Source organism: Gadus chalcogrammus, chromosome 7 (assembly GCF_026213295.1).
Source record: "Gadus chalcogrammus isolate NIFS_2021 chromosome 7, NIFS_Gcha_1.0, whole genome shotgun sequence".
NCBI classification, from domain to species: Eukaryota; Metazoa; Chordata; class Actinopteri; order Gadiformes; family Gadidae; genus Gadus; species Gadus chalcogrammus.
Genome location: NC_079418.1, coordinates 18,800,829 through 18,825,345, shown reverse-complemented (window position 1 = coordinate 18,825,345; position 24,517 = coordinate 18,800,829). Strand labels below are relative to the sequence as shown.

Here is a 24,517-nt window from a genome sequence, read left to right as displayed (position 1 = left end):
ATCTCTCTCTCTCTCTCTCTCTCTCTCTCTCTCTCTCTCTCACTCTCTCTCTGTCTCTCTCTCTGTCTCTCTCTCTCTCTCTCTCTCTCCTCTCTCACTCTCTCTCTGTCTCTCTCTCTGTCTCTCTCTCTCTCTCTCTCTCTCTCTCTCTCTCTCTCTCTCTCTCTCTCTCTCTCTCTCTCTCTCTCTCTCTCTCTCTCTCTCTCTCTATCCCTCTCTCTATCTCTCTCTCTCTCTCTCTCTCTCACACACACACACACACACACACACACACACACACACACACACACACACACACACACACACACACACACACACACACAGACACACACACAAACACAGACACTCACTCACTCAATCACACAGATATATAGACACACATACACACACACACTTACACCAACACTCACGCACACACACACACACACACACACACACACACACACCACACACTCACTCACTCAATCACACAGATATATAGACACACATACACACACACACTTACACCAACACTCACGCACACACTCTTACCCACACTCTCTCAGCACCCCACTCACACACACAGATAAAGACACACACACAAACACACATACTCTCGCTCTCTCTCTCACACACACACACACACACACACACACACACACACACATACACACACGCACACGCACACACACACAAATTCCCCATCTCTCCCTCTCTTTCTCTCTCTGTCTCTATCTCACACATGCACACACACATAAACATGAACACGCACGGAAGTGTTTTTGGCATTCGATCATGTAATGTCTACACATATCGGCATTAATCATTAAATGCGTTGGCGCGGTAACGCCACCGTGTCAGACTACCAGTTTTCTTTATGAGTCTGATCATTAAACCAGGGTCTTTCTAATTAGTGTAAAGAGCACCCTCGGAGTAATAATGAAATGAACCGTTAATGATACGTATATCATTCTGGATGAGGATAATGTATAACATGTTTCTTCTCGCGCCATTTATGAAGTTGCAGCTAGTTTTAAGTGTGATTCTCTTTCAGAAAAAGGATCTCTGTATTGCTATTGATGTGTAACTATTATTTATTCTAGCCCGAGAGACTTCATAAGGCGGATTAAGCCACCCACCTACTAGGACCAAGTCACAAGCCTGACAAATCTCATTTCTCTCTGCATTTTGCACACGTGTTACCGTTCCCCACATCTAGGCGAGAAAAAACTACAGTGGACATGAAAATGAAACATGAAAATGAAAAACGGTGTTGCGGCCTTGCTGTCCTTCACCGTGTCCTTTTCAGAACACATCACATCTCCGCATGACAGTCCGACAGCGACACAGACAAAGAGAGAGGTGAGGAGAAAAATAACTTGGCGTTCCAAAAGGCTCTTTGAACCTGATGACAGACAGGCACCACTCAGAAAAGGCCACAATAAATCAGATTTGACACTGGGCATTCTCACCACAAATAGCACACTCCGTAGCACAGCAAACAGCCCCCCCCCCCCTCCCCGAAGGCTATGCAGAGCCAGTTTTCAAATAAGGACTTAAAAACATACTTGCTAAAGAAGTTAGTCACAGGTTCTGCTGGCCGACTACTCGGGTTTTAGGACTTCAAAAAACAAGTCCCAAGGTCATGGAAGCAATCCTCACTGTGCTTGCTCCTGGGTCTTTTCTCGCCAGTGGTATACTTAGAACCCGAGAAGCACATCAAAAGATTCCCAGTGTGTTTGTTGTTATAAATGTAGAATACGCTGCGCCTGCGTGTAACTTAAAAAACACTTCATCTTGACCGTGACACGCCCTGCAGCCTGCTCACAGTTCACCCTAATAGCAGAACCACTGGCTCCTGACAGCTGCCCAATGAGAAATCGCTTGCCTAGCCTTGCCCCTAAGAATGACAAGAATACCAATTTTTTTTGTGTTCGAAGTGCAAGAGCACTAAGGATTTAAGCCACAGACAATCCTCCCTCTTCGGTGATGGATAGCTCTGGCGCTTTTCCACCCACACGGGAATGAGTCATCGAGAAACATCTTCATATCAGACGCGTGTTAACAACACTGCACCGGTAAATAGGCCGGCATACCAAAGAGCAAGGGAGAATTACCCACGTGAGATTCAAATGGTGGATTCGTCTAAACACAGCGGGAAATCCTTATAAAGCGCAGCGCACGCACACAATGTCCTTCTTCTCCCAAACCGTCTCTTCTCTCTCTTATCCCCACTAATACACGTTTCTTTTTTTCCTCACTGTTTGTCTTTCATTTCCAATTTTGTCTTGACATCTTTACTCTTTGCGCTGAAACACCGAGCTTGACAGTAAGTTAAAAGAGAGTCCCACAGGCTGGCAGGAGGACAGGGTAAGACTCCTTGGGGACACGAGTGGGACAACACAGGCTCCTAACTCCAAGATCAACAACTAGCCATCCTGGACGCAGTAGTGCAGTACCTTCACACCGGCATGCTTTGACAAACAGCAGAGAGACTTTTTTTGTTCAATATCTAATACGTTCAAACAAAACTTGGGGAGGTTGGGGGAAAAAGGAAATCAATAGACAAAGAAAGAAAGTACCATTTTCTACCCGGTTCCTACTTCAACCTTTACCTGCCCTCTAATCGTTTCACTTCCTCTCCTCTCGCTCCTCCTCTGCCTGTACTTTCAAACCGTCTGATTTCCCCTGGAAAGATTGCACTCTCTATAAAGGTTATCCCTGGCTATCACTCACACCCTCGCTAGTCTTCGTTCTCCCTAGCTGTACTCAACAGGGCCGGTGGAAGTCCGGGGTCTGCTGCTGAACACCACCACGGTTTCCTAACTCTTAAAGCATGATGCTGTTTCCTCTATCCGATTTCTAAATCTTATCTGCTATTTACCGAACTTTAGATGTTAATTAATGTTAATCTGCCAGATAAGTCGTTTTTCCCTCTCTCCCTCTCTCTCTATCTCTGTCTCTCTCTCTCTCACTGGCAGCAGTACAGTCGATATTAATTAACCTATTTAAAGGTCAGGACAGGCTAGCGCCACCAGTCATCTACAGTAGAGGCCAGTGCCAGTGTGACAAATGAGGGTAGGACTTGAATGGCAAAGTTAAATAAAATTGATTGATATTTATATATAGTTATATATTAGTCATAGATAGTACAAATCGAGTTGTTTCCGAACTACACATTATACTGTGTAGTATTTCAAATCAATATCTGTTGGCTGTTCGTAGCCACTTTGAAAAATTAAAACGTCCAGTAGACTATCTTCCATATCGCGCCTCAAGCCTTTTTCCTTTCTGTTCACCCCTTCCCCCTGTGGTGGAGCACAGCGCGGATGATTTCATACACTTTTCATGAACATTTTTGTGAAGTTTTCCGGGCATTTGTTGGGCGGAGGGGGAGTCCTCAGGAGAGAAGAACTCACACACACACACACACACGTAACAATACTTCTGTCATGGCTAGATAAATCAGAATGAATCTGCTGTATACTTCAGTGCAGCAGGAGGTAGCCTTGATCCAGGCAGGGTGGGATCAGTAGAAGCTCCGTGCCCCAGGCCCTACAGCCTACTGCCCTGATACAGTAGCGGCCAATGCTGGCCTCATTACAGTAATGATCTCCCAGTACACACAGAGCCCTGGTGAGGTCCCCACCAGCATCCTACTGGCTCACACTTCACACCCTTTCCATTCATCCGCTTCCATACGTCCCCATCCCCACCATCACAGCCTAGGGTTAGGGTTAGGGTTAGTGTGCTACACACACACACACAAATGAACACACTCACAGACACTCACTCACACTCGGTCACACATACATATTCACTCACTCCTTCACGCACGCACGCACGCACGCACACAGACACACACACACACACACACACACACACACACACACACACACACATACACATGCACACACGCACGCACACACTCACATACACACACACACACACACACACACACACACACACACACACACACACACACACACACACATACACATGCACACACACACACACACACACACACACACACACACACACACACACACACACACACACACACACACACACACACACACACACACACACACACTCAGACAATCACACACTCACCGAAATATTAATTTCCATGCAATACATACAGCGTGAGTATCCATATTCATAAGCATCACCCCCCATCACAGACAATTGCAAATACTGAGATACGCTGCTTTGGAATAAATCTTTGACCAAAAAAAGCATTTACAGGGAATGAACACGCGACAGGGAATGGATGAGCTCTCAGGGGAAGAACAAGAATCGTTCTAAAGCTAGCAAGATGTAGCACGATAAAGGTAACACAGCTGATTGATGGCATGGAGTGACGGCAGAAGGCTAGACAGGGGAAGGAGACGAGTGGGAACCCAAATGAATTGTCCCAATGCTGCGAAGAACATTTTAGATTGCTTATTACTTTCAAAAAATAAGCACCAAATTGGGATTTTAATATTCCAAGCATAACACTGCGAGCAATTGGATTTACACTCTACATAAATTGGCCTCAGACAATGATCTTGTGTCACACCTGTTTCTTCGTCGATGGAGAAGGTGCCCAGTCCGCTGCCGCCGCTGATAGAGTACCTCAGCACCCCGTCCCGGCCTTTGTCATCGTCCTGAGCGCTGACCGCCAGAACGCTTGTGCCCGCACGAGAGTTCTCCTTCACCGAGCCCCTCACAGCGAAGTCAGAGAAGTAGGGTGCATACAGATTCTCATTGACGTCGACCACCTGCGGTGTCACACAAGATAAATGAAATCACATCGGAGGAATGTTTGAATCAGAAACAGACAATGTGTGTGTGTGTGTGTGTTTGTTAAGGGGGGGGGGGGGGGGGGGGGGGCGTGTTGTGTGTGAGCATTTGGGAGTGTGGTTGTGTGTGTGTTTGCGTGTGGGTGTGTTTGGATGCCTGTGTGTGAGTGTGTGTGTTGGTGGGAATTGCGTGTGCATGTGTGTGTGTGTGTGTGTGTGTGTGTGTGTGTGTGTGTGTGTGTGTGTGTGTGTGTGTGTGTGTGTGTGTGTGTGTGTGTCTGATTTACACACCTCGACCTCAGCAAATGACTGAGTGCTGAGGCTGGGAGTCCCTCTGTCTGCAGCCAATACAGTCAAATTGTAGAACTGCTGCTTCTCATAGTCAAGCTCCTTCCCAATCCTCAACACCCCGCTCGAAGCATCTACCTGTATGCACAGTTTTCAAACAAAACAAAACTGTATCACCTGTATTAAAAAGTCCCATAATAATAACAATAATGAATTTTATTTATAACGCATACATCAACTCAATGACCTCAAAGTGCTACAATGCACATTAAATGATAAATACAACATCATAGACTAAATAGATTAAAAAGAAAAATAACAGAAAAAATAATCATTTAAAATAGCCAAAGGCTTTTCTAAAAGATGGGTTTTGGCACATTTGAATTGCTATTGCCATTCCAATATATAAGGACAAACAAATTGTCCAGAGGCAAAGCAGGACCTACCTCAAAGGTGCCGTTAAAGTCATTCATCAAGGAGTATTGGATCTGGCCTCCAAGACCTAGGTCTGGGTCCTGAGCCTGGACCCAGGTGATCACAGTCCCCACTGGAAGGTCTTCCAGTGCCCTGGTGCTGTAGCTGGCAGGGATGAAGGCTGGGGCACAATCATTCACGTCGCCGATGATAATACTAAGTGTGGTCACCGCTGACCTTTGGGTGCCTCTCTCTGCCTTGTCTCTGGCCTCCACCTTCAGGCTGAAAGTCGGAAAGGCCTCCCGGTCCAGCTGGCTCGCCACAAACACACCTCCAGTCTCTCTGTTGATGTCAAACTGAGGGACGCTGGTCAGCAGGGTGTAGGACAACTGGCCGTTTTGACCCATGTCTTTATCCAAGGCGCCAACGGTGATAACTTCCAGACCGATGGCAGAGTTCTCGGCGACCAGGGCGGAGTAGCAGTCCTGAGTGAACTGGGGATCATTGTCATTGGCGTCGTCGATGATCACGGTCAACAACCGCCAACTGGTCATCTGTGGAAAGCCCTGGTCGTAGACGGTGATATTAAGAAAGTACCGATCCGTCCTCTCGCGGTCCAGTGGCTCTAACACGGTTATCAAGCCATCGTCCATGTCGATATTGAAGCAGCTTTCTAGATTCCCTTGAGATATGGCGTGGAGAACTCGGCCGTTGAAGCCCGCGTCACTATCTCGTGTCCTCACTTGGAACACACTGGTGCCAGGGACGAGGTCTTCCCGGACCAAAATACTGCTGGGAAAAGACTCAAACTGTGGAGCTTGTGTGTTCTGAGAGAAAGCATATGCATAGGTCTCTGCCACTTTCGGGGTCGCCATAGCAGCTGCCTTGGTGAGCATTTTCTCTGCCAACAGCTGGGCCATCTGCGTGTCCTTGCAGTTGAACCCCCTCGGTGCCGTCCTCCCTCTGACAACAGTGAGGTTCACAAACGTAGAATCTGAGAAAAACTCCCCATCGGTGGCAGCCACTTTCAGATTAAATATTCCACTTTTTAGATTGGCCGCGGCTAGAGATCGCCGCAACGACAGGGCTCCGGTGTCTGGGTTTAACGTGAAGTAGTCAAGTTCATTACCGTACAATATACGGTACCGCACAAACCCGAGTTCATCTATGTCTATGGCGGAAAGAGTGAGGATGTTTTTGTTGACAGGGAAATCCCGAGCTATCATACCTCTGCAGGACACCTTCTCAAAAAGAGGCCTGTTGTCATTTATGTTAACCAGGCGAATTGTGACATTGACCTCACTCTCCCTTCTGTATGGAGAACCCCAGTCAGAGGCTCGCACTGCAAACGTATAAGTATCCGCAGATGTTTCAAAATCCAGATCTCTGATAACCCGGACTTCTCCCGTGTTCTGATCGATGGCGAAAGGTACGGACTGCAGGCCGGAGATTGTGTGGCTTACATATCCGTTCTCTGCTTTGTCAGCGTCGGTGGCAGAAACCACCAGGATGACCGTGTCCAATGGTAAACTCTCGTTAATGTCCACATCGTAGGAGGCCTGGGTGAACACTGGGGGGTTATTATTAGCATCCTCTATGGTGATTTGCAGCTTGGTTTGAAGCTGACTAATAATATCAATAATCTCCAGCTCCATAGTCTCGGGGGATATCATTGACAACGGCTGTGTGGTCACGATAATTCCAGTCAAAGGGTTTAAATCAAGGAAAATTGGATCTGAGGCGGCAGTGAAGCTGTAATTGACAATCAGGGGAGGAGGAGATATTCGCACCTTGCCTACAAAAGTGCCAGGAGGGGCTAACTCACTCAGCTTTACTTTGTAAACACTTTTTTCAAATTCCACCACGGTTGGCTCTGGCTTTTTCACCAACAGTTGAACAAACTGTGTGTTTGAGAACTTTGCGGGGGTGCCCCGGTCTTTGGCCTGGAAGGTCAGGTTGAAGCCATCGGGGAACAGATCCCAGTCCAGCAGTTCAGAGGTTTTAACTCTGTATTCGTTTTTGACCGGAGATCTGTCGACAACAAACTGTTCCAATGGGTCCCCGTCGGTGATGGTCACCCACTCTACATCGCCAGCAGCCCCCTCGTCTCCGTCCTCCACCGTCAACACCACGTAAACCTGGTCCTTCTGCGACCACGATGGGGTGACCACAGTGGCGGCGAGCACAGGGGCAAACTCGTTGACTCGGTCTACTGTCAGAACCAGCTTGGCCGTGCTGCTGACGCCGTTATTTCCGTAGAGCTTCAACCCACGGTCGACCACCTGCACTTCCAAGTCAAACTGCCCTTGGACTTCCTGTCGTAGTTGGCCGGTCAAGGTGAGGACGCCGCTGGTGGGGTGGACAGTGAAAGAGTCTACTCTGTTATTGAAGAAGTAGTAGAAGTCTCCGTTAGAGCCCACGTCCGCGTCGGTCGCTGTGACCCGTCCTATGCTGGCCCCCAGAGGGGAGCTCTCAGGGACCACGATGGAGTAGCTGGTGGGGGAGAACAGCGGCCGCAGGTCGTTGGTATCAAGGACCTTGATGAAAACACTCGCATAGGCCTCAAGAGACCCTGGAGAGGACGCTTTTATTGTGAGGGTGTAGTTATCCTGCACCTCTCGGTTCAAGATGGGAACACTACCTCCATTAGTGCGTAGACGGAGGAATCCAAAGTCACCCATCACAAACACCTCCGCCTGGAATATACCCTCGCTATCCCCGGACTCGATGGAGTACCTAATGTCCAGGGATCGGGGTGGTCTGAGAATAATGCCCATTTTGACTTCGCTCTTGGCGTAGGTCCTTGCTGCAGAGTTCTCCGAAATGGAAGCATTATAAGATAATTGGGTGAAGAGGAAGAGGCTGGGTGAAGCCCTGGGTGCCTGTAGGAACTGAGCTTGAATAGGACAGAGAAATGGAGGGAAGAGGAAGCAAAAAAAGACGATATGGAGCAGGAGCCAGACGCTTGAAAGAGGCGACATTATGCCCAAGAAAAGTGACTTCATCACCGTTCCATAATTGCCCAGTCAGCCTTTTGTGAAGAAAGAGAAAAGATTTAATGAGGTGTTCAGACATAACTTTAAATAGGTTGACAATACATACATATCTATCATTCGAATGGCAGTTAAACTACTTGTAATTTATTAAGCAAATATGTTATGATTATAACTATAAAAAAACCGAGGTTTCAAAACCGTTGTCATTTTGTAAGGCTAAAACTCAATAACGACGAATTACCAACAGAGCTCTGCGATGACAGGTAGGCCTACGTGACTTTTGTGTTTGCTTAATAGCCTACATCTAAAAAGCGCACTACGATTTTTATATTTGACAGTTGGGATCGAAAAAAATAGGACCCAATATAAAGCTAGTGAAAAAATTCTCAACAACTCCTCAACAGCTTAAGGAAGAATATAGTAGCCTACTTCTTAACTAGCCATTAACCGCCATTTATCCAGTTACTGATGGCGGAGTCGCGGAGCATTAAGTTTGATGGATATTCATGCAATATCGTATGAATATAAATCAAAGTTAACAATTTTATATGCAACGCATTGACTCTAAAACCTTACCACAAAATATATGAAACCATGGCCACGTAGCATGCTATAGCCTACATGGAATACAATGTTAACTCATTCCTTTTTTCGCCTTTTTTTTCGTTTAATGTTGGATGATAAAATACCTATTTCCACAATTTTCACCACTGGAATTCTATTGGGACGTATGCATGCCACAGACTTACCTCGAGAAGAAATTCGGAACATAGTATTCTGCTGTAACTGTTTCAACAAAGTGTTTTCCATGAAGCCGAAAATGTCCAATACAATAGTTCAAAACTCGTTCATCGTCCAGCAGCGAAATAACGGAAACATAAAGAATACAATTGGGTGCCCCTTTTCACATAACCCCCTAAAACACAGATGCAGCATTGTGTGTCTGCAGAATAAATATCATATCCAAAACCGAAGCAAAGGGGTTCGTAGTTGCTGTCAGAGTAAGGTCCCGCATATGGTTACAGTAGAGAATGGAGTATGAATGCAAGTTTGACGTTGTCTGTATCAGCGGTCGCGTACACAGGACCGAGTGCGCTCTTTGGGAGATGAAAGGTAGTTCAGCCACCGGCAGGAGAGGATCGGACTCGGGATGTGCCGAGTTTTACCGAGCACAGCCGACACCACCCGGAAGTCTAACAAGCGGGGTTATATCGGCCAGCTTGTCCCAAACTACTAGTTTTGTGGGTGCAATCGCCTTTAATTAACCCTCTGTATTGCTTTATTGTGGAGTCCTCCATCACGGAATACCGTCATGTCGGTTTTATGTTATAATAAAGGTTGTGGTCAACGTTTTGATCCGGAGAATAACCTTGATGGTGAGTATTGTCCTAGCTATGTTGCTATGCTCTCATCTAGAATTTTCTGTCTACTGTAACACAGCCATGTGCTTTACGGATCTTCTCACACTCCGTGTTCTCTTTAAGGGTTTTTAATTCGTTTACGATGTGAATATTGACATTTCTGGCCGAAAAATATAATATTATTTTAATTATAATAGTATAGTATTCTCTGTATGAAGTAAGGATACTGGGTTGTGTTTCCAGAAAATTCCTGTCTGCCTTGTATTTAGTAAGGCTTTGTGTGGTTTAAGAAAGATATTTTGCGACATTATTTTACTGTTTTGCACGACTGCAATATATTATCCTACTGTATCTCTAATGTTCGTTGTTCTGGAAATGAAAAACAACACAAACGATAGTAGTATGTGGATTGAACATTAATGGACCTTGCACGGCTCTAAAAGTGTTTGAAACATATCTGTGGTGGGGTGGGAAAGGGGTAGAAACAATGGAAAAATAACTACAGATAGACTTCTATGATGACCCAGTTCCTTGACTAGGCCACTGTAAACACCTTTAGTTGGGTAAGTAGGCCTCATGCGGTTAAAATATTGCGATAAAAAGGTGAATCAATTATAGATCCTAGTAAATTGATGCTCCATTGTAGAGAACACGTACGCTGTTTTGAAATGTTATTACATGGCCTTCTCACCCTAGAACTTATGTTATGCTTGAGAGCCTCCCGCTAGTGTCAGTGATGGAACTCGGAAGTTTAGTGTTACTGCACTAAAATTGCTGGGAACATGAGCACCACCACACCTTGCCCTTGGCAAATAACTTCAGAAAGCACCTTCAGTAATTTTTGATAGAATGGATGAATGCATAGAAAATGGATAGGGAGTTGTTAGTGTTAAGTTAAACATCTGACATGTTTTTTTCATTCATTGAAGATGTGTGCACCTTCCACCCAGGAGTCCCGGTGTTCCATGATGCATTGAAGGTAATTACGGTTTAGCCAAATCACTTCCACCCATATATTGCTCCCACTAACATTCAAATTCCCCATAAAAAAAATCGCTGCGTTCTGTACACCTTCACTTAAAGCTAGGGTAGCCAATTTATTTTAGGAACATATTTTGCCGTATCTGTTGAAATTCTCTTTACTTCTGGACATCAATCAATCTAATTTTCCCAAAAAAATAAAAAGTGCACTCATTGAGCACGACTGGAGTCTTCCACAAGGATGGGCAGACCTGTACCTGAAGCTAGTGAGCTAGTCCTGTGTTTTAGGGGAGTAGCTTAGAGGGAGGCTTTTAGGGAGGGTGGGATTCTTTTGGTTGGATGCTGTCAAAACCGAGCTGAGCCTTCCCTAGCTTTGACCCACATTGCACGTTTCTAATATTGTTTTTCACTCGGCCAGTCAGAAGAAGATTTTCTGTCCATCCTGATTGACAGTAAAGGCATCTAAATCTTCCTCTTCCTCCTTAGGGATGGTCGTGCTGCAAGAGAAGAACCACAGATTTTTCCGACTTCCTCAGCATTGTTGTAAGGCTGTGCTCCGGAGAATGGATGAAAGCGCTTTGTACTCTTAAGCTCATAGGGAACTCTTGGAGAATCCTACTTCCGCCATTACAACCTTTTTATTGGGAAAAAGCCTGAACTTCAATATTATTTGTTGTATTTAGATGAGTAGCTTTCATGCATGTAATTTTATTACACACCCTGATACGATGACACACATTTTGCTTCACAGTGTGAACACACAGTATGTATTTCTGCATGCTCTCTCGAATGAAATCTTTTATTTGATGATCCTTTTACTCAAGGGCTGTACGAAAGCCCCTCACAACAAGGAAAAGCCACCGGAGCCTGTGAAACCCGACGTGAGCTCCTCTGGAGAGAAGAAGGAGGTGGATGAACAGAAACCAAAGTTCAGCGAGTACATCATCTCCGCCCCTAAACCCCAAGGGACGTTCACCAGACCAAGGTAGGAGTTCAACCAATTTGGTGACTGAAAGCACCTCTCTGTCGCTGCCCCCTCACTTCATACTCTGTAACCTCACTTCAAAGCCTCCCCCATGACCCACCTGTTCCGCCGAGATCCGAGATATCACTGCTAAACACTGGCCCTGAGCACCCACTGACTTTGTTGAACCGTGCGTCCCCTTGGTTACTGCATATTGAATGTTGAATGCGTGTATTTTTACCCTGTGGTGCCCACTTGTAGTGTCCTTGAGACTGATGATTTGGTTGTTAGAAGAGAGCGGGTGTTCTCTACAAACGTTCTCCTGTGGTTGTTTCGTTGGGGGTGTGTGTGGCATTACGAAAGACATGGATATATGCCAGCTTTAAGCTTTTTTTAGGGACTATAGTTTGCCATATTAAATTGATGAGGTGTCCAGGACAATCATGCCAACTCCCACTTATCAGCACTAATGTGGACTATTTTCTTAATTGCCACTTAAACGTAGATTAAATTGATCCTGTGATTTATCTCCGGAGTTACGCCTAAATTGCATATTCGTCTTCCGGTATTCTATCACTCCGCAGTGTTAGGGTGATCGGCCAACACCACTGTAAACTAAAGCACCAGGCTAACATACAAGGTTGTCGTATTGAAACGGGGAATTCGTCGTGTGTGCCGTAGTGGTGACGAACCAATGGTGAGGATGCAGCACAAGGTCTCAGCCTCTCTCCGGCAGGCGCTGGAAAAGATGAAGCTGTCTGACAACACGGCGGAGATGAAAGGTGAGCAGTGCCACGCCGTATACCCCTCCACACGTCCTCTCCTGCCGTGCCTCTGTCAGGGGAATAGGGCTGCCATGGAATCAAGTCAGGAATAGAAAGCAGCGCGGGTCAAAGGACGGGTTGTGATTGGGCGGAACGATGAGGGTATTGTTCCCGTCTTTTCCTTTCAACCTCTGTGTCCTGGAAACCAAGAAGGAAGACAGAGGAGGGAAAAGCAGGGGTTTGGTGTTTGGCCACTGGGGTCCCCTTCCTCAGCGCGGTTATGCTGCACTGTCTTTAAAAATACCACACGTTTGTCAAACACGTCACATGTGTTTTGTGTTTTTTCTTCCAGAGGAGGAGGGAGATGAAACCAAGATTGGCACATCATGTAAAAACGCAGGGTGCACAAAGGTAGGTGAATAAATATTCCCCCCCTTTTTAAAATGAATCCGGAAAACATGCGTTTTTGATGCCTGCTGAAGCCTCGCCTCAAGACGCCTGAATTATTGGGTGTAAAAATAAATCCAGCATTAAAACGCGCTGTCATACACGCCGGAACTGTGTGATGCTGCTGCGTTCGGCACAGTGTCGGCCCGCTCAAGGCTGTTGATTTCTTTTCCCCACTGCTTTCCAAACCCCACTAAAAAGAGAGCTGATAACTTGGCCTCTGCAAGAATCCTAAAGCAGGCTCCGCTCTCGCTGCTAGACTGTGGCTCGGCCTCCTCCCATAAGCACCACTATAAGTACACTGATAATTATTTTAGATCTGTTCTTTTAGTTCTAGTTCCAGCAAAGTGAACACGCCATTACGCGTCCTACTTTAATTTAAGATTTCTTCCACAAATCCACTCTAAAGGAAAAACATTTTCTTAACCCTGCCTTGCCCTATCACCGTTGTTTACTCGTGCTGTCATATCACCCAATTATCTTATAATCATACATAATTTTGATATACTCACAAACGGAAGGAAAAAGCTACTCCCAAAAGAAGCACTTATTTTTTTCAGACCACAGCGTTCCACCCTAAAAAGGCTCTCTGCATCCTTTCCCTGGCAGCATTGGCCCTAATTGAGATGCATTGTCTATAGCGGGGATGCGGATCACTGCCACAGCTGTCCTTCTGATAGACCGCCGTCGCGCGGTGAAGTCTAGCTCGGCTCAACATGTACTGTCTAATCGCACAGACGCTGAGAGACATCAGCGCCCAAAGGGATTATTTTCGTGTTCTTGCTTTTACATATACAAGAAAAACACAAGCCCTATCCATAAAGGGAAAATGTTGGTAAAGTCCATCACGTCTTTGTGCCGCGTTTACTGAGAGAAGGCAAAGTGCTCTATTGAAATCACCGTCGCTCTCTTCCTGCCCATTGTGTGCCTAACAACATTTGAAATGTCCCTGATGCACTGCTTCCATAAGACGCTAAACAGACGTCCTACTTGTATTTGTGTTGTTATACGTGGCCCTTCACCTGTGAATCTATCTCCACCAGAGCTTTAGCGGTGTGGCTAGCAACGAGGAAGTGTGCGCATACCATTCTGGATTCCCCATCTTTCACGAAGGGTTAGTACTCAAAGCACTTTTGATTAATTTTGTTTATAACCAGGAATAACAAAGTTAGATGTTTTTCAGTCAATGATTTTATCATTATAATGTATCATCTTTAAGTGAGATTGGATACAAATTAAATACAGATCTCAACTTACAGGGACACCTGGTTTTGCAGACTAAATCAATGAAAATATATGACCTTAAATGGATTAATATGGGTTTGAAACATAAGAGAAAGAAACAGTTGGCATAATTGTTGTCAATTATGTATTTGTATTTTGAATCATTAGCCTATCGTGGTATGTTGTGTAAACTCGTCCCATGAGTTTTGGCCAAATGTATTCATTAACAAACATAGCATAATGTGTTGGACAGATTGTGAAAATATATTCATCTACATTTCCTATTAATTATGTTTGTTTGTGTGAGACTTATTGTGAAAAAATATTAATTAACATATCCTAGGAATAAATTGTGTGTGAAATATTTTGAAAATGTATTCATTTACGTGTGTGTGTGTGTGTGTGTGTGTGTGTGTGTGTGTGTGTGTGTGTGTGTGTGTGTGTGTGTGTGTGTGTGTGTGTGTGTGTGTGTGTGTGTGTGTGTGTGTGTGTGTGTTAGACATAATTCATAACCATTTCCTTTCTTTGAAGTTGTTGTGACCAGACTTTCTGCCTGTAATTAAACCATTAAAAACCCCTGTTCTATCTAGAGGACATCTTTCATAGTATGTGTTGTGTGTAGATCCTCTGTGGACCCTGATGAAACATGACCCATGTACTTCCTCCACACAGGATGAAGTACTGGACCTGTTGTAAAAGGAAAACATCTGATTTCAACACCTTCCTGTCCCAGGAGGGCTGCGTCAAGGGAACGCACATCTGGAAGAAGAAAGACACGGTGGGTGGGAGATGAACCACTATCGCCCTCTAGTGGCCAGTCGGCGTGATCAGTGGCCGAGCCTCTGTGTAACGGTTGCCCTCTCCTTCGCAGGGTAAGAAAGTGGTCCCGTGTCGGTTTGACTGGCACCAGACCGGAGCACAGGTCATCGTCTCCATTTATTCAAAGAACTCCGTCCCTGAGCTAAGCTATGTCGAGGCTAACAGCACCACGGTGAGTGGGGGGAGGGGGGGGGAGGGGGTGGTGGGGCGCGCGTCTGTCTGTCTGTCGGTCTGTCTGTCTGTCGGTCGGTCGGTCGGTCTGTCTGTCTGGCTGTCTGGCTGTCTGGCTGCATGCTTGTTTTTGGGTTTTTTGAAAGTTAAGATGTTTTTGCCTTGAATTCTGTCTCTGATGTTTCGGTGACATGTGCTCTGTTTATTTCCAGCTCGACATCCACATTCTTTTTGAAGGGGAGAAGGAATTTGCACAGAAAATAAACTTGTGGGGGGTGAGTGTCCCACGTTGCATCATAAGCTGGTACTGCAGAGTCTTTTAATGTGGTACTGCGTCATGACTTATAACTTCAAAACAGCTTTATTGTAGATGTTTCATCATGTGTGATGGAATCACTGGTGCCGATCAGGCAACTGTATTGAAGTAGCAGTTAAAACACATGATTAAAGAAGGTAGTGTCTTACACCGGCACTTAAAGGTCCCATGGCATGCTACTTTATGGATGCTTTAATATAGATATTAGAGGGCCCCTAACACAGTATCTGAAGATGTTCCCGAAATTCGGCCTTGGCGCAGAGTTACAGCCACTATGAGCCAGTCGCACATTGAGCTTTCCCCAGACGTGTCGTTTCGGTGTATGTAGCTTTAATGCAAATGAGGAGGTGAGAGGCGGGTCAAGGAGGAGGGTGGGGGTGTGGCCCTGAGCTGCTTGCGGCCACGGTACCATGCGCTGTTTACAGTGGATGTAGCGCAATGGCAAGGCGCAGACAGCCTTTGGCCGTGTTCTGTTAATGTTCGGGAGTCCTGGAGCTCTATATCTAAGTAATATCATATTATGCATAGATATCTATATCATATAATATATATTATCACGGCCAAAAGCTTTGTGCGCCTCCAGATGATATTATGAATCCCTCGGTTCTCCGACGTCTCCGGTTCTTCCACTTCCACTTTCAATCTGAAGTAGACTGAACCGCCCGCTGCCGGCTGCCGGGCGGTGGTGCCTCGCGGTGGTGGTGCCTCGCGGCGGTGGTGCCTCGCGGCAGCGGGGGGTGGGCATCGGGGCTCAACGATGGCTGAGATAACCCCCACCTCAGTCTCGTTGTGGAAATACCAGAGACATCAGAGAACCGACGTGTTATGCGCCATAACACCAACAGCGGAACAGTTATCCAAATAACAAAGAAGTGTAACACTTGCATTACAGTGTTTTTGATCACGCACACACGCACACGCACACACACGCGCACACACACATGGCCCTCGCAAGGTTGTAGCTCATTGTCTCATTGGTTGCCCGAATTCTCTGGGCGGGTAAGGCAGAGAAAGGGGAGGTAGCGTGGCCCCTTTTGACGACATAAGGGGCCACATTCCAAATCAGCCCGCTTGAGCTTCCATTTTTTCGAAAGGGGAGCAGGATACCTAGTCCTCGTTTTACACCGAATGCAAGTTTTAGTCACTGGGGGACATAGGCAGGCTAGGGGAACTCATATTAATGTTAGAAAACCTCGTAAAGTGCGATTATCATGCCATGGGACCTTTTTAAAACGCATGACTATAGAAGGTATTGTCTTAGCCCAGCACTTAAAACACATGACTAAAGAAGGTATTGCCTTTGACGGGCACGAAAAACACATGACTAAAGTAGGTATCAGCACTTAAAACACATGACTGAATAATGTAGTGTCTTAGACTGTCACTTAAACACATGACTAATGAAGGTATTGTCTTAGCCCAGAACTTAAAACACATGACTAATGAAGGTATTGTCTTAGCCCAGCACTTAAAACAAATGACTAATGGTATTGTCTTAGCCCAGCACTTAAAACACATGACTAAAGAAGGTATTTTCTTCGACTGGCACGTAAAACACATGACTAAAGTAGGTATCAGCACTTAAAACACATGACTGAATAATGTAGCGTCTTAGACACTGCATTGTTTACACTACGCATAAAACATGTGACGGTCTAGGCCGTTTGGAACCGCCAAACTTAACCCCCGCTCACCTCTCTCTGCCTAGGTGATCGACGCCAGCAAAAGCGTGGTCAACATGCTGGCGGCCAAGATCGAGATCGCCATGAAGAAGTCCGAGCCCATGTCCTGGGCTCGGCTGGACCTGCCGCCCCCCGTCCCCCCGCCCAAAGCAACAGAGAAGGAGAAAGACGACGACGACGAAGACGACGACGAGGAGGAAGAGGAGGAGGAGGACAGCGAAGCCGACGATGAGTTGGATTAATGATTTGTAGAAGCCCCTCTTTTAGCCTCTGAAAAATGGCCTCACTACTTTGTATGCTGTCTTCATGATATTGCAATCCTGCTAAGACACAACCACCACACACACCTCTGAGTCGCGATCGGTCAGTTTTGCTGACTTTTCACGTCAAAGTGCTTCGGTTTTGTTTGGTTCTATGTCCATCCACGTTTTCTGTTCCGTTTCTTCTTGTAGCCCCATCACAAAGTGTTTGCACGATGATATTCATGACATGCGATGGAAAAACTTGAACGATGTTGCTTCTTTATTCGTCATCGGCTAAGGAAAGTATAGAAAGTGGTGTTTCATCGAATGGGTGTAAATCACAATGCCTGCTTTGCTGAATGAATGTAGGACAATTACTGCATTATTAATATTATTGACATTCAATCAAGTATGATAAAGCCGCAAGTTATATTGTTCTGTAATTTCCTACATGAGACATTCATACAATCCAGGTTTCTTTTTTTATTAGGCATTCACCTCCATGGCATGTTTTTTAACTTTAGCACTCTTCAGAGTGTGTAGCTTTATGTGTAATCATTCCTCTTCCATTCGGCTGTTGATTTTAATTGCGTTTATCCAGATGACTGTTTTTCTTTGTTATTAGGTCTCCGTAAAACAACATTCTACACACCATTCTGTTGATTTCCATTAACTAGTTTTCCCTAAGTTGCGCTAGAACTAATAGAAATGAGGGACACCTCCTGGCCTCTTACTGCATTGCAACTCAAATACTGTACATTCCTTACATAGTTGTATTCTTTTATTTTATACTTTGTTTTATTTCTCATGGGTATATTAAAGGTTGTATCAGCGATTCTGATTGAAACATAAAGTGTCACATTCATCTGCTTTTTCCTCACGATCCGCTAGCTGCCCGTCCCATAAGCAGGCTGTTAAAAAACCGCGTCTCTCTAGAATCGCTGATACAACCTTTAATTCTCTGCGTTCCACCAGTCCCACGCTAGGCGCTAAGAGCAGCAGGCTACCTGCCTCATTGGGCGGCCGGGTCCGTGCCTTGCTTATGTGCAGGGCAGAAGTGATAGCATGCATTTTTTTATGGTGTGAGAGGAAACCTAAGTGAACACGAGCCCTCCACACACAAAGACCCCCGCAGCAGTGCAGACCACTAGGCCTTGTGCAACAACAGAGTTCAATTGTATCATCTTGTTATCATTTCATGCCTGAATATTTCCATAGACTACCGTGTACAGTACATTAGCAGAAGCTGAACATTAGCATGGCTGTAATGTTCAGACACCTGTTTTTGCTTATATTTCTGCAACCTAAAAACTTGCTGAAGAGACCTCAAACGGGACCCAAACTATTCAGGAAACAATTTATTATAAATAAAAGCTTGATATTTCTGAAATGTGTGTTTCCTGTGATTTATCAAATGTTACTCACTCTATTAAGTTATTATAGAAGTCCCTCATCACTTGTCCACTTTGGTACCAAGGCTGAAGGTCTTGGTACTGAATACTTACCCCATGCAACTTCTTTGTGATATCAAGAGATGGATTTTTAAAACCACTAAAATCTTTTCCGATTACTTTTTCATTCGAAAAATACATTAACATTACACGCTCCCTCAATATGTTATAAACGGAGTGACATGCACTCTGTTATGCTCCACCGAGTGCATGTCACTTCACTTGAACTGCATTGTAACCTGTTCTGAGCAAAGAAATCAATTAACCAACCGTGGCTAATGCTTTACACGTTTATAACAAACAAATAGGTAACATAATTCATTCAATTTATTACACTGAATCCCAAGATACGTTTTATTCCTGTTCATACATCCGTTTATTTACAATTATGTTACATGAATGTACGGTAGTTTGATATAGCACCCATAGATCGGTCTTGAAGATACCGTAGACCTTCACATAGCGGTCTGGTAGCTCTTATGGACGGCCGCCTCTTCCTCCATGCTGTAGGCTGGGATCAGAGGCTCTCTCTCTGGGAAGGGGCTCCTCCCTTTCCCCGGGGCCTGGTAGTAGCGCCTCATTGCATTGACGCCCACGGTCATCAGGACGGCCACGGCGGCCCCTAGGAGCCCCACAAACAGCAGCCAGGGCCACACTTGCAGCAGGTTCTCCATGTGGGGATTCATGGATTCAACTAGCAGTGTATCTGCACGTGAGACACAGGAGAGAAGCAGTTTGTGTAAAGGAATTTGCTTTGTTTCAGTTTGGCTGGTTGAGAATATTGTTCTGTCTCTTGAAATGGAGGTTTAATGTGATGCCAAGGGGGAGGTTTTAATCTATCGAAGACCTTTATAGACTCAACCCGCCTGGGATGGCCTTCATGTTTGTTTAAATTAGCGAAAACATTGTCTGCATACAGAACAGCTTTCCAGATTCGGAAAAACATCTTTGTGAATCTTGAATATTAAACCAAATTGTTTTGTCTCCATAAATATTCATTTACCCACATTTTTCTAATGCGAGGAATACAAATGAATCAGAAAGGAATAAGCAAACATTCATACCGAAACAAATGTTTCTGATAAATAAACCTTGTGTAAAGGAACATTGCGAGGATTGAGAACCCCAGAGGCGAGAAGATACTCACTGGAATCCTGCAGGGATGAATATTCATATCCCAGCTCCTTGCTGGAGAGGAAGAATTCTCTGTTCTTGTAAAGGGGCAGGAAGGGCACCATGTTGTAGTCCCCGTTGTGTCCTATGGGGGCGCCAGAGTCCGGGTACTCCGATGGAGACGGCTGGTTTACCCGCAGCCACTGCTCATACAGGCTGCAATGCCACAATTAAGACTGTTGTTAATAACACAATAACAACTCTGGTTTGTCCTTCCTTTAGAAATGTTTGTTTGTGTACTCGTCTTTATCTGGCAGTGGTCACACATGGCTTTTTTATGTGTGTGTGTGTGTGTGTGTGTGTGTGTGTGTGTGTGTGTGTGTGTGTGTGTGTGTGTGTGTGTGTGTGTGTGTGTGTTCATAAAGCAGTTGGGATGTCATTTTCTGCATGTACAACCACCATTTGGACTCAATTTTAAATCCATTCTGTTGCACGGTTGCACCTATTCCACTCAGAAAAATCCTTAGAAGGGGGAACCCTTCGTCCGGGTTCCTTCTCAAGGGTTCTCCCTTGAAAACAACAGGAGCATTACCTTGTCCTTCATAAGTGGAGTGAGACCGTTGCTGTGATAAAGGGCAAGTCGCCCTGCCGGGGCTGTACCTGTCGATGTAGGCGTGGTGCAGAAGGAAGATGGGGTCGTTGGCGGAACCCTGCACGGAGGACATGGTCCCGTTCATGAAGACGTGGATGGCGGCGTGCATGCCCATACGAGTACTGCTTCCGCGTCCGGTTGACGGATCTCCGAAACCTAGGTGGTGAAGGACACACCGTTAACATCCATCCACCAACACACACAGGGGTTGACCCCTAATGATTACTTTTCTGACATCGGCAAAAACAAACACACAGGATTTTCAGATATGTGCTAAATCAAAAGTTTACTCTAAAAGTATTGCTTCTGTAATAAACAACACGACAAACAACTCAACTTAAAAACTTAAAAATAAATTAAAGAAAAATTAAAGTATAAGATTTAAGATTTTTTTTGTAATATAATAATAAATCAATAAACATGTCTGAGCGCCATACCCTCCATTGTGTTCCTGAAGCTCATGTTGGCCGTGCGGTCCATGGGTCCCGTGTCGTAGTCCCGCAGGCCCAGGGTGAACGCCACCTCCGCGGAGCTCGGTAGCCGCGGCACCAGGTTCCGGTTGTGGTTGCCGGGGTTCCTCCGCAGCGGGCCCTCCTGGCTGGCGTCGCACAGCACGCCCCTCTCGTTGTAGGCGCCTGGCTGGGAACATATCACCTTGATGCGCAGACACACACGCGCACACGCAGAGACACACACACGCACACGCACACACACGCACAGACACACACGCACAGACACACACACACACACACACACACACACACACACACACACACACACACACACACACACACACACACACACACACACACACACACACACACACACACAAAACATACAAAGTCAAATGATTAGGAGAAACCCACGTGTGCGCACAACGATAGATGTTCTCTAACATTGTACTCTTCTTTGGGTTTGATGATTTTCTCAAATGCATGAAGGCCCAATGTATTCAGTAAATCCAAATGAAAAGGCCTAAAATGCCACCTTTTGCTATAAGGAATTAACAACCCTCAAACCAATTATTTGAGAAAGATAAATGTGTTGGTGTATTTGATTTACCTTCCAAGAGGAGAAGACAGACCCCGGACTGAGCAGGTTGGGGTCCCCCGGGCTGCGGGCCCCCATCAGCTCGTCCGTGCAGACGTCACAGTCCCCGGCGTCCCGCCAGTCCCAGTAGGGCATGACGAAGCTCATGTCCCCGGTCAGCTTCCGAATGTCGTTCTCCCAGTGGAGCAGGTAGAGACGGTGCCACGGGAGGAACCCGGGGGCCCAGTGGGCGAAGTCCACATCGGTCCAAACGTTACCCGGCCCGCCCAAAAGTGCGTCCCTGGACACATAATAGTGCATCCACACATACACGTCATACACGGAGACGTTGGCAAACCTGGGATTGGACCCGTTCTCCATCTCCTCGTAGGTCCCCGTGACTACCACATAGTCTGTGCTCATCGTGTTTTTGGCCAGGTTCAGGTAGGATATGTATTGACTCATCTCGGCCCGTGAGAGATGAAAGACGTTTCTCCGGACGGATTCTCTTCTCTCGTTGCAGTTGGCTCCATAAAACCCAAATTTGCAGTCGCCGCAATTAGACCCCATGTAGTTACCGGCACACTGACACGTCCGGTTATAAAAGACCAGAGGCCACTTCTCTCGGTCGTCCACCCCGGAGAACGGGTACTGTGGCCCGTCGGGCTGCGTCGGTGCCTGGACGTCCTGGCAGAAGCCCCGGCCGGAGCTGGCCCCGCAGGCCGAGCCGTCCCCATCCCAGGACGGACAACATTCCTTGGAGAGCAGAGCCTCCCGGGTGGCGCAGCGCCGGGGGAACTGTTGAAATGACGGCGCAAAACACACCACGAAAGTTGCGATGATGAGGAATAGAGACCACATCCCAGCACTCCAAGAAACTCGCAAGACATCCACGCCACGCTACTCTAGGTTTAGTGAAACGGAAATAATATGCAACGTAGATTGGTAGGTTCAACTACAGAGCCCATTCTTCAGTCAAATCAGGAGTTGTTCCCCCCCACCCCCACCCCCACCACCCCGCTCGGGGGAGACCGGTCACATGCTGCATAACCCACGGCTTACTGGGCCTCCTCAGAGCTAGGGCCTACTGAAGGGGGGTTTCTGTCTCTATAGCAGTAAACCACATATACATCCCCATTGGAACTATTCTGTTTCACTGATCCAAATCCACATGTTAAGCAACAGGTAGACCCGCACCGCACCTGTGTTCTGGTCATGGCCCCTTTTACCTTTAAGGTGAACATGTTATAGGCCTGTTGTCTAGACACACTTCAAATCCCGTTCTTTTTGCCTACACGGGGTCATTTTTCTGCATAATTGGAAAGTAAACTGTGGCTGATTTCTATACCTAATCAATGGAAAGTGAGGCTACTAGGAACCGAACTGAACAATTGAGCAGATTGTTCAGATTTTGTCTGATGTGGTCATCGTGTTCTCTCACAACTTTTTAAGCTCGACGTTTAAACATTTTTAGCATCAAAATGTAACCATGGTGGAAGCAATGACTCGTTCACACAGAGCTCTGATGCAACTTTGACACAGTGCTACTATAAGCACCCAACATTCAGAAACATGAATTGTTTCTGAAGGATCAAACATAACCGAGGCAGTGAGGCTGATCAACACGTAAGACCCCCTGACACTTAAGACCCCCTGAACGCTTCAACAGCAACATGTTGGGGGGATCCATTGACATATATAGAAAACATACGAACCATTTCCAAATTTGATCAAAAGGACTAGAAAAAACTGGAACATGGCATGAAAAATCTTTTCTTAATTTTTAATTAGCTAGCCTACATATTTTTTTGTCCATCCTCAATTAATTAAAATTCCTTAATATTTTATATAAATATAAGACAGTAGAAGTGTTATCTAAATGAACTGCTCAAAATATGACAGAGTGAGAGAAAGAGATGGGAATTGACATATCTTTAAAAATAAAATGGCATATTCAAGTCCCCGTTAACCCAAATGAATGGAAAAATAGACTGTGATGTGCTCTTCATCTGAAGTAGGTTTTAGCAAGGCCGAACTCCGTGTCTTTTGACCAGGATACGATCTGAATCACACGCAAGGTCTTGAACCAAAAGGCCCAAGTCCCTTCTCACAACGCCAAACCTTTAAATAACAGCACTCAGCATCCTGTCACACCGACCATAACCCCTAGAGCCGACTGACAGGTCTCTCACCTCACCTCAGAGCAATAAATGAGCTAATTAGGAAATTCAAAAAGGCACAGAGTCCATAGAGGTGAAGCACGTGTCCCACACTACCATGGATGCGTTGCAAAAACCTACTGTTCATTCTGCGTCATCGCAAAGAGCCCCAGGACACCACATGCACCCTCTATCAGCTTTATCTAAACGCTTCTTTCTTGCGGCTGACCCAGCGATGCGACTCGTGATCTTTCAATGCATTTCTGAGAATAGTATTTGTTAGTGGTACAGACCTGGTTACCCCTCGTGCGGCATAGCGCAGTCTGGAGACTTGACAGCCGGGCCCGTGAGCATGTTATACCGCACAGTGTCCACCAGGGGACGCGCTTTGAGTACGTTTGGGTCGGTGCTGTGCAGTGCACAGCCCTGCCGAATTCATCCACCTCTCTGTTCTCAGTAAGGCCAAATATGACTTCCCTATTAAAAAATGTCAAGAGTGCCTTCGTTACTGCAGACATCTATTCGGTCCAGTTTATTTACCCTCACTATTTAAAGATTGCAATAAATTACAAAAATCAAATGTCATTGAATTATTTGACCAGCAGATGGTCAGTTCTGCTTGTGTGTTTCAGTTGATCAATTAAAATAGAGGATAGTGGCCTCATGCACGGAATCCGT

At 45.8% G+C, this 24,517-nt stretch overlaps 3 protein-coding genes across 3 annotated transcripts in view; 1 reads left to right on the top strand and 2 right to left on the bottom strand.

The window, feature by feature from the left end:
- The window catches only part of LOC130386038 (protocadherin Fat 3-like), a 61,222-nt gene extending 52,760 nt beyond the window's left edge, over nt 1-8,462 (bottom strand). Inside the window, 3 exon segments of the mRNA XM_056594824.1 lie at nt 4,542-4,745; nt 5,058-5,192; nt 5,501-8,462. Coding sequence (XP_056450799.1) covers nt 4,542-4,745; nt 5,058-5,192; nt 5,501-8,449 — 3,288 coding nt within the window. The 5' untranslated portion in view covers nt 8,450-8,462.
- Nucleotides 8,463-9,605: 1,143 nt separating this feature from the next.
- On the top strand, nt 9,606-19,004 carry chordc1b (cysteine and histidine-rich domain (CHORD) containing 1b). Its single transcript, XM_056594998.1, has 11 exons — nt 9,606-9,840; nt 10,755-10,804; nt 11,293-11,349; nt 11,631-11,791; nt 12,452-12,552; nt 12,887-12,945; nt 14,025-14,095; nt 14,878-14,983; nt 15,077-15,196; nt 15,408-15,470; nt 17,220-19,004. Exons 1-11 carry the CDS (start codon nt 9,777-9,779, stop codon nt 17,433-17,435), a joined length of 1,068 nt encoding a protein of 355 aa, XP_056450973.1. The 5' UTR covers nt 9,606-9,776; the 3' UTR covers nt 17,436-19,004.
- Nucleotides 19,005-19,312: 308 nt separating this feature from the next.
- LOC130386202 (tyrosinase-like) lies at nt 19,313-22,541 on the bottom strand. Its single transcript, XM_056594997.1, has 5 exons — nt 21,714-22,541; nt 21,089-21,305; nt 20,660-20,807; nt 20,034-20,215; nt 19,313-19,592 (listed from the first exon to the last, which is right to left on the bottom strand). Exons 1-5 carry the CDS (start codon nt 22,539-22,541, stop codon nt 19,342-19,344), a joined length of 1,626 nt encoding a protein of 541 aa, XP_056450972.1. The 3' UTR covers nt 19,313-19,341.
- Nucleotides 22,542-24,517: the final 1,976 nt, after the last annotated feature.

Excerpts from the sequence above, each read along its gene's own strand:
- chordc1b (XM_056594998.1), top strand. The coding sequence starts at position 9,777 with ATGTCGGTTTTATGTTATAATAAAGGTTGTGGTCAACGTTTTGATCCG. Across the intron at positions 11,792-12,451 it reads GGGACGTTCACCAGACCAAG|TGGTGACGAACCAATGGTGA; the intron begins GTAGGAGTTCAA and ends TGTGTGCCGTAG. Across the intron at positions 14,096-14,877 it reads TTCCCCATCTTTCACGAAGG|GATGAAGTACTGGACCTGTT; the intron begins GTTAGTACTCAA and ends TCCTCCACACAG.
- LOC130386202 (XM_056594997.1), bottom strand. The coding sequence starts at position 22,541 with ATGTGGTCTCTATTCCTCATCATCGCAACTTTCGTGGTGTGTTTTGCG. Across the intron at positions 20,216-20,659 it reads CACCACGCCTACATCGACAG|CCTGTATGAGCAGTGGCTGC; the intron begins GTACAGCCCCGG and ends GTGGCATTGCAG. Across the intron at positions 19,593-20,033 it reads TTCATCCCTGCAGGATTCCA|ATACACTGCTAGTTGAATCC; the intron begins GTGAGTATCTTC and ends TCTCACGTGCAG.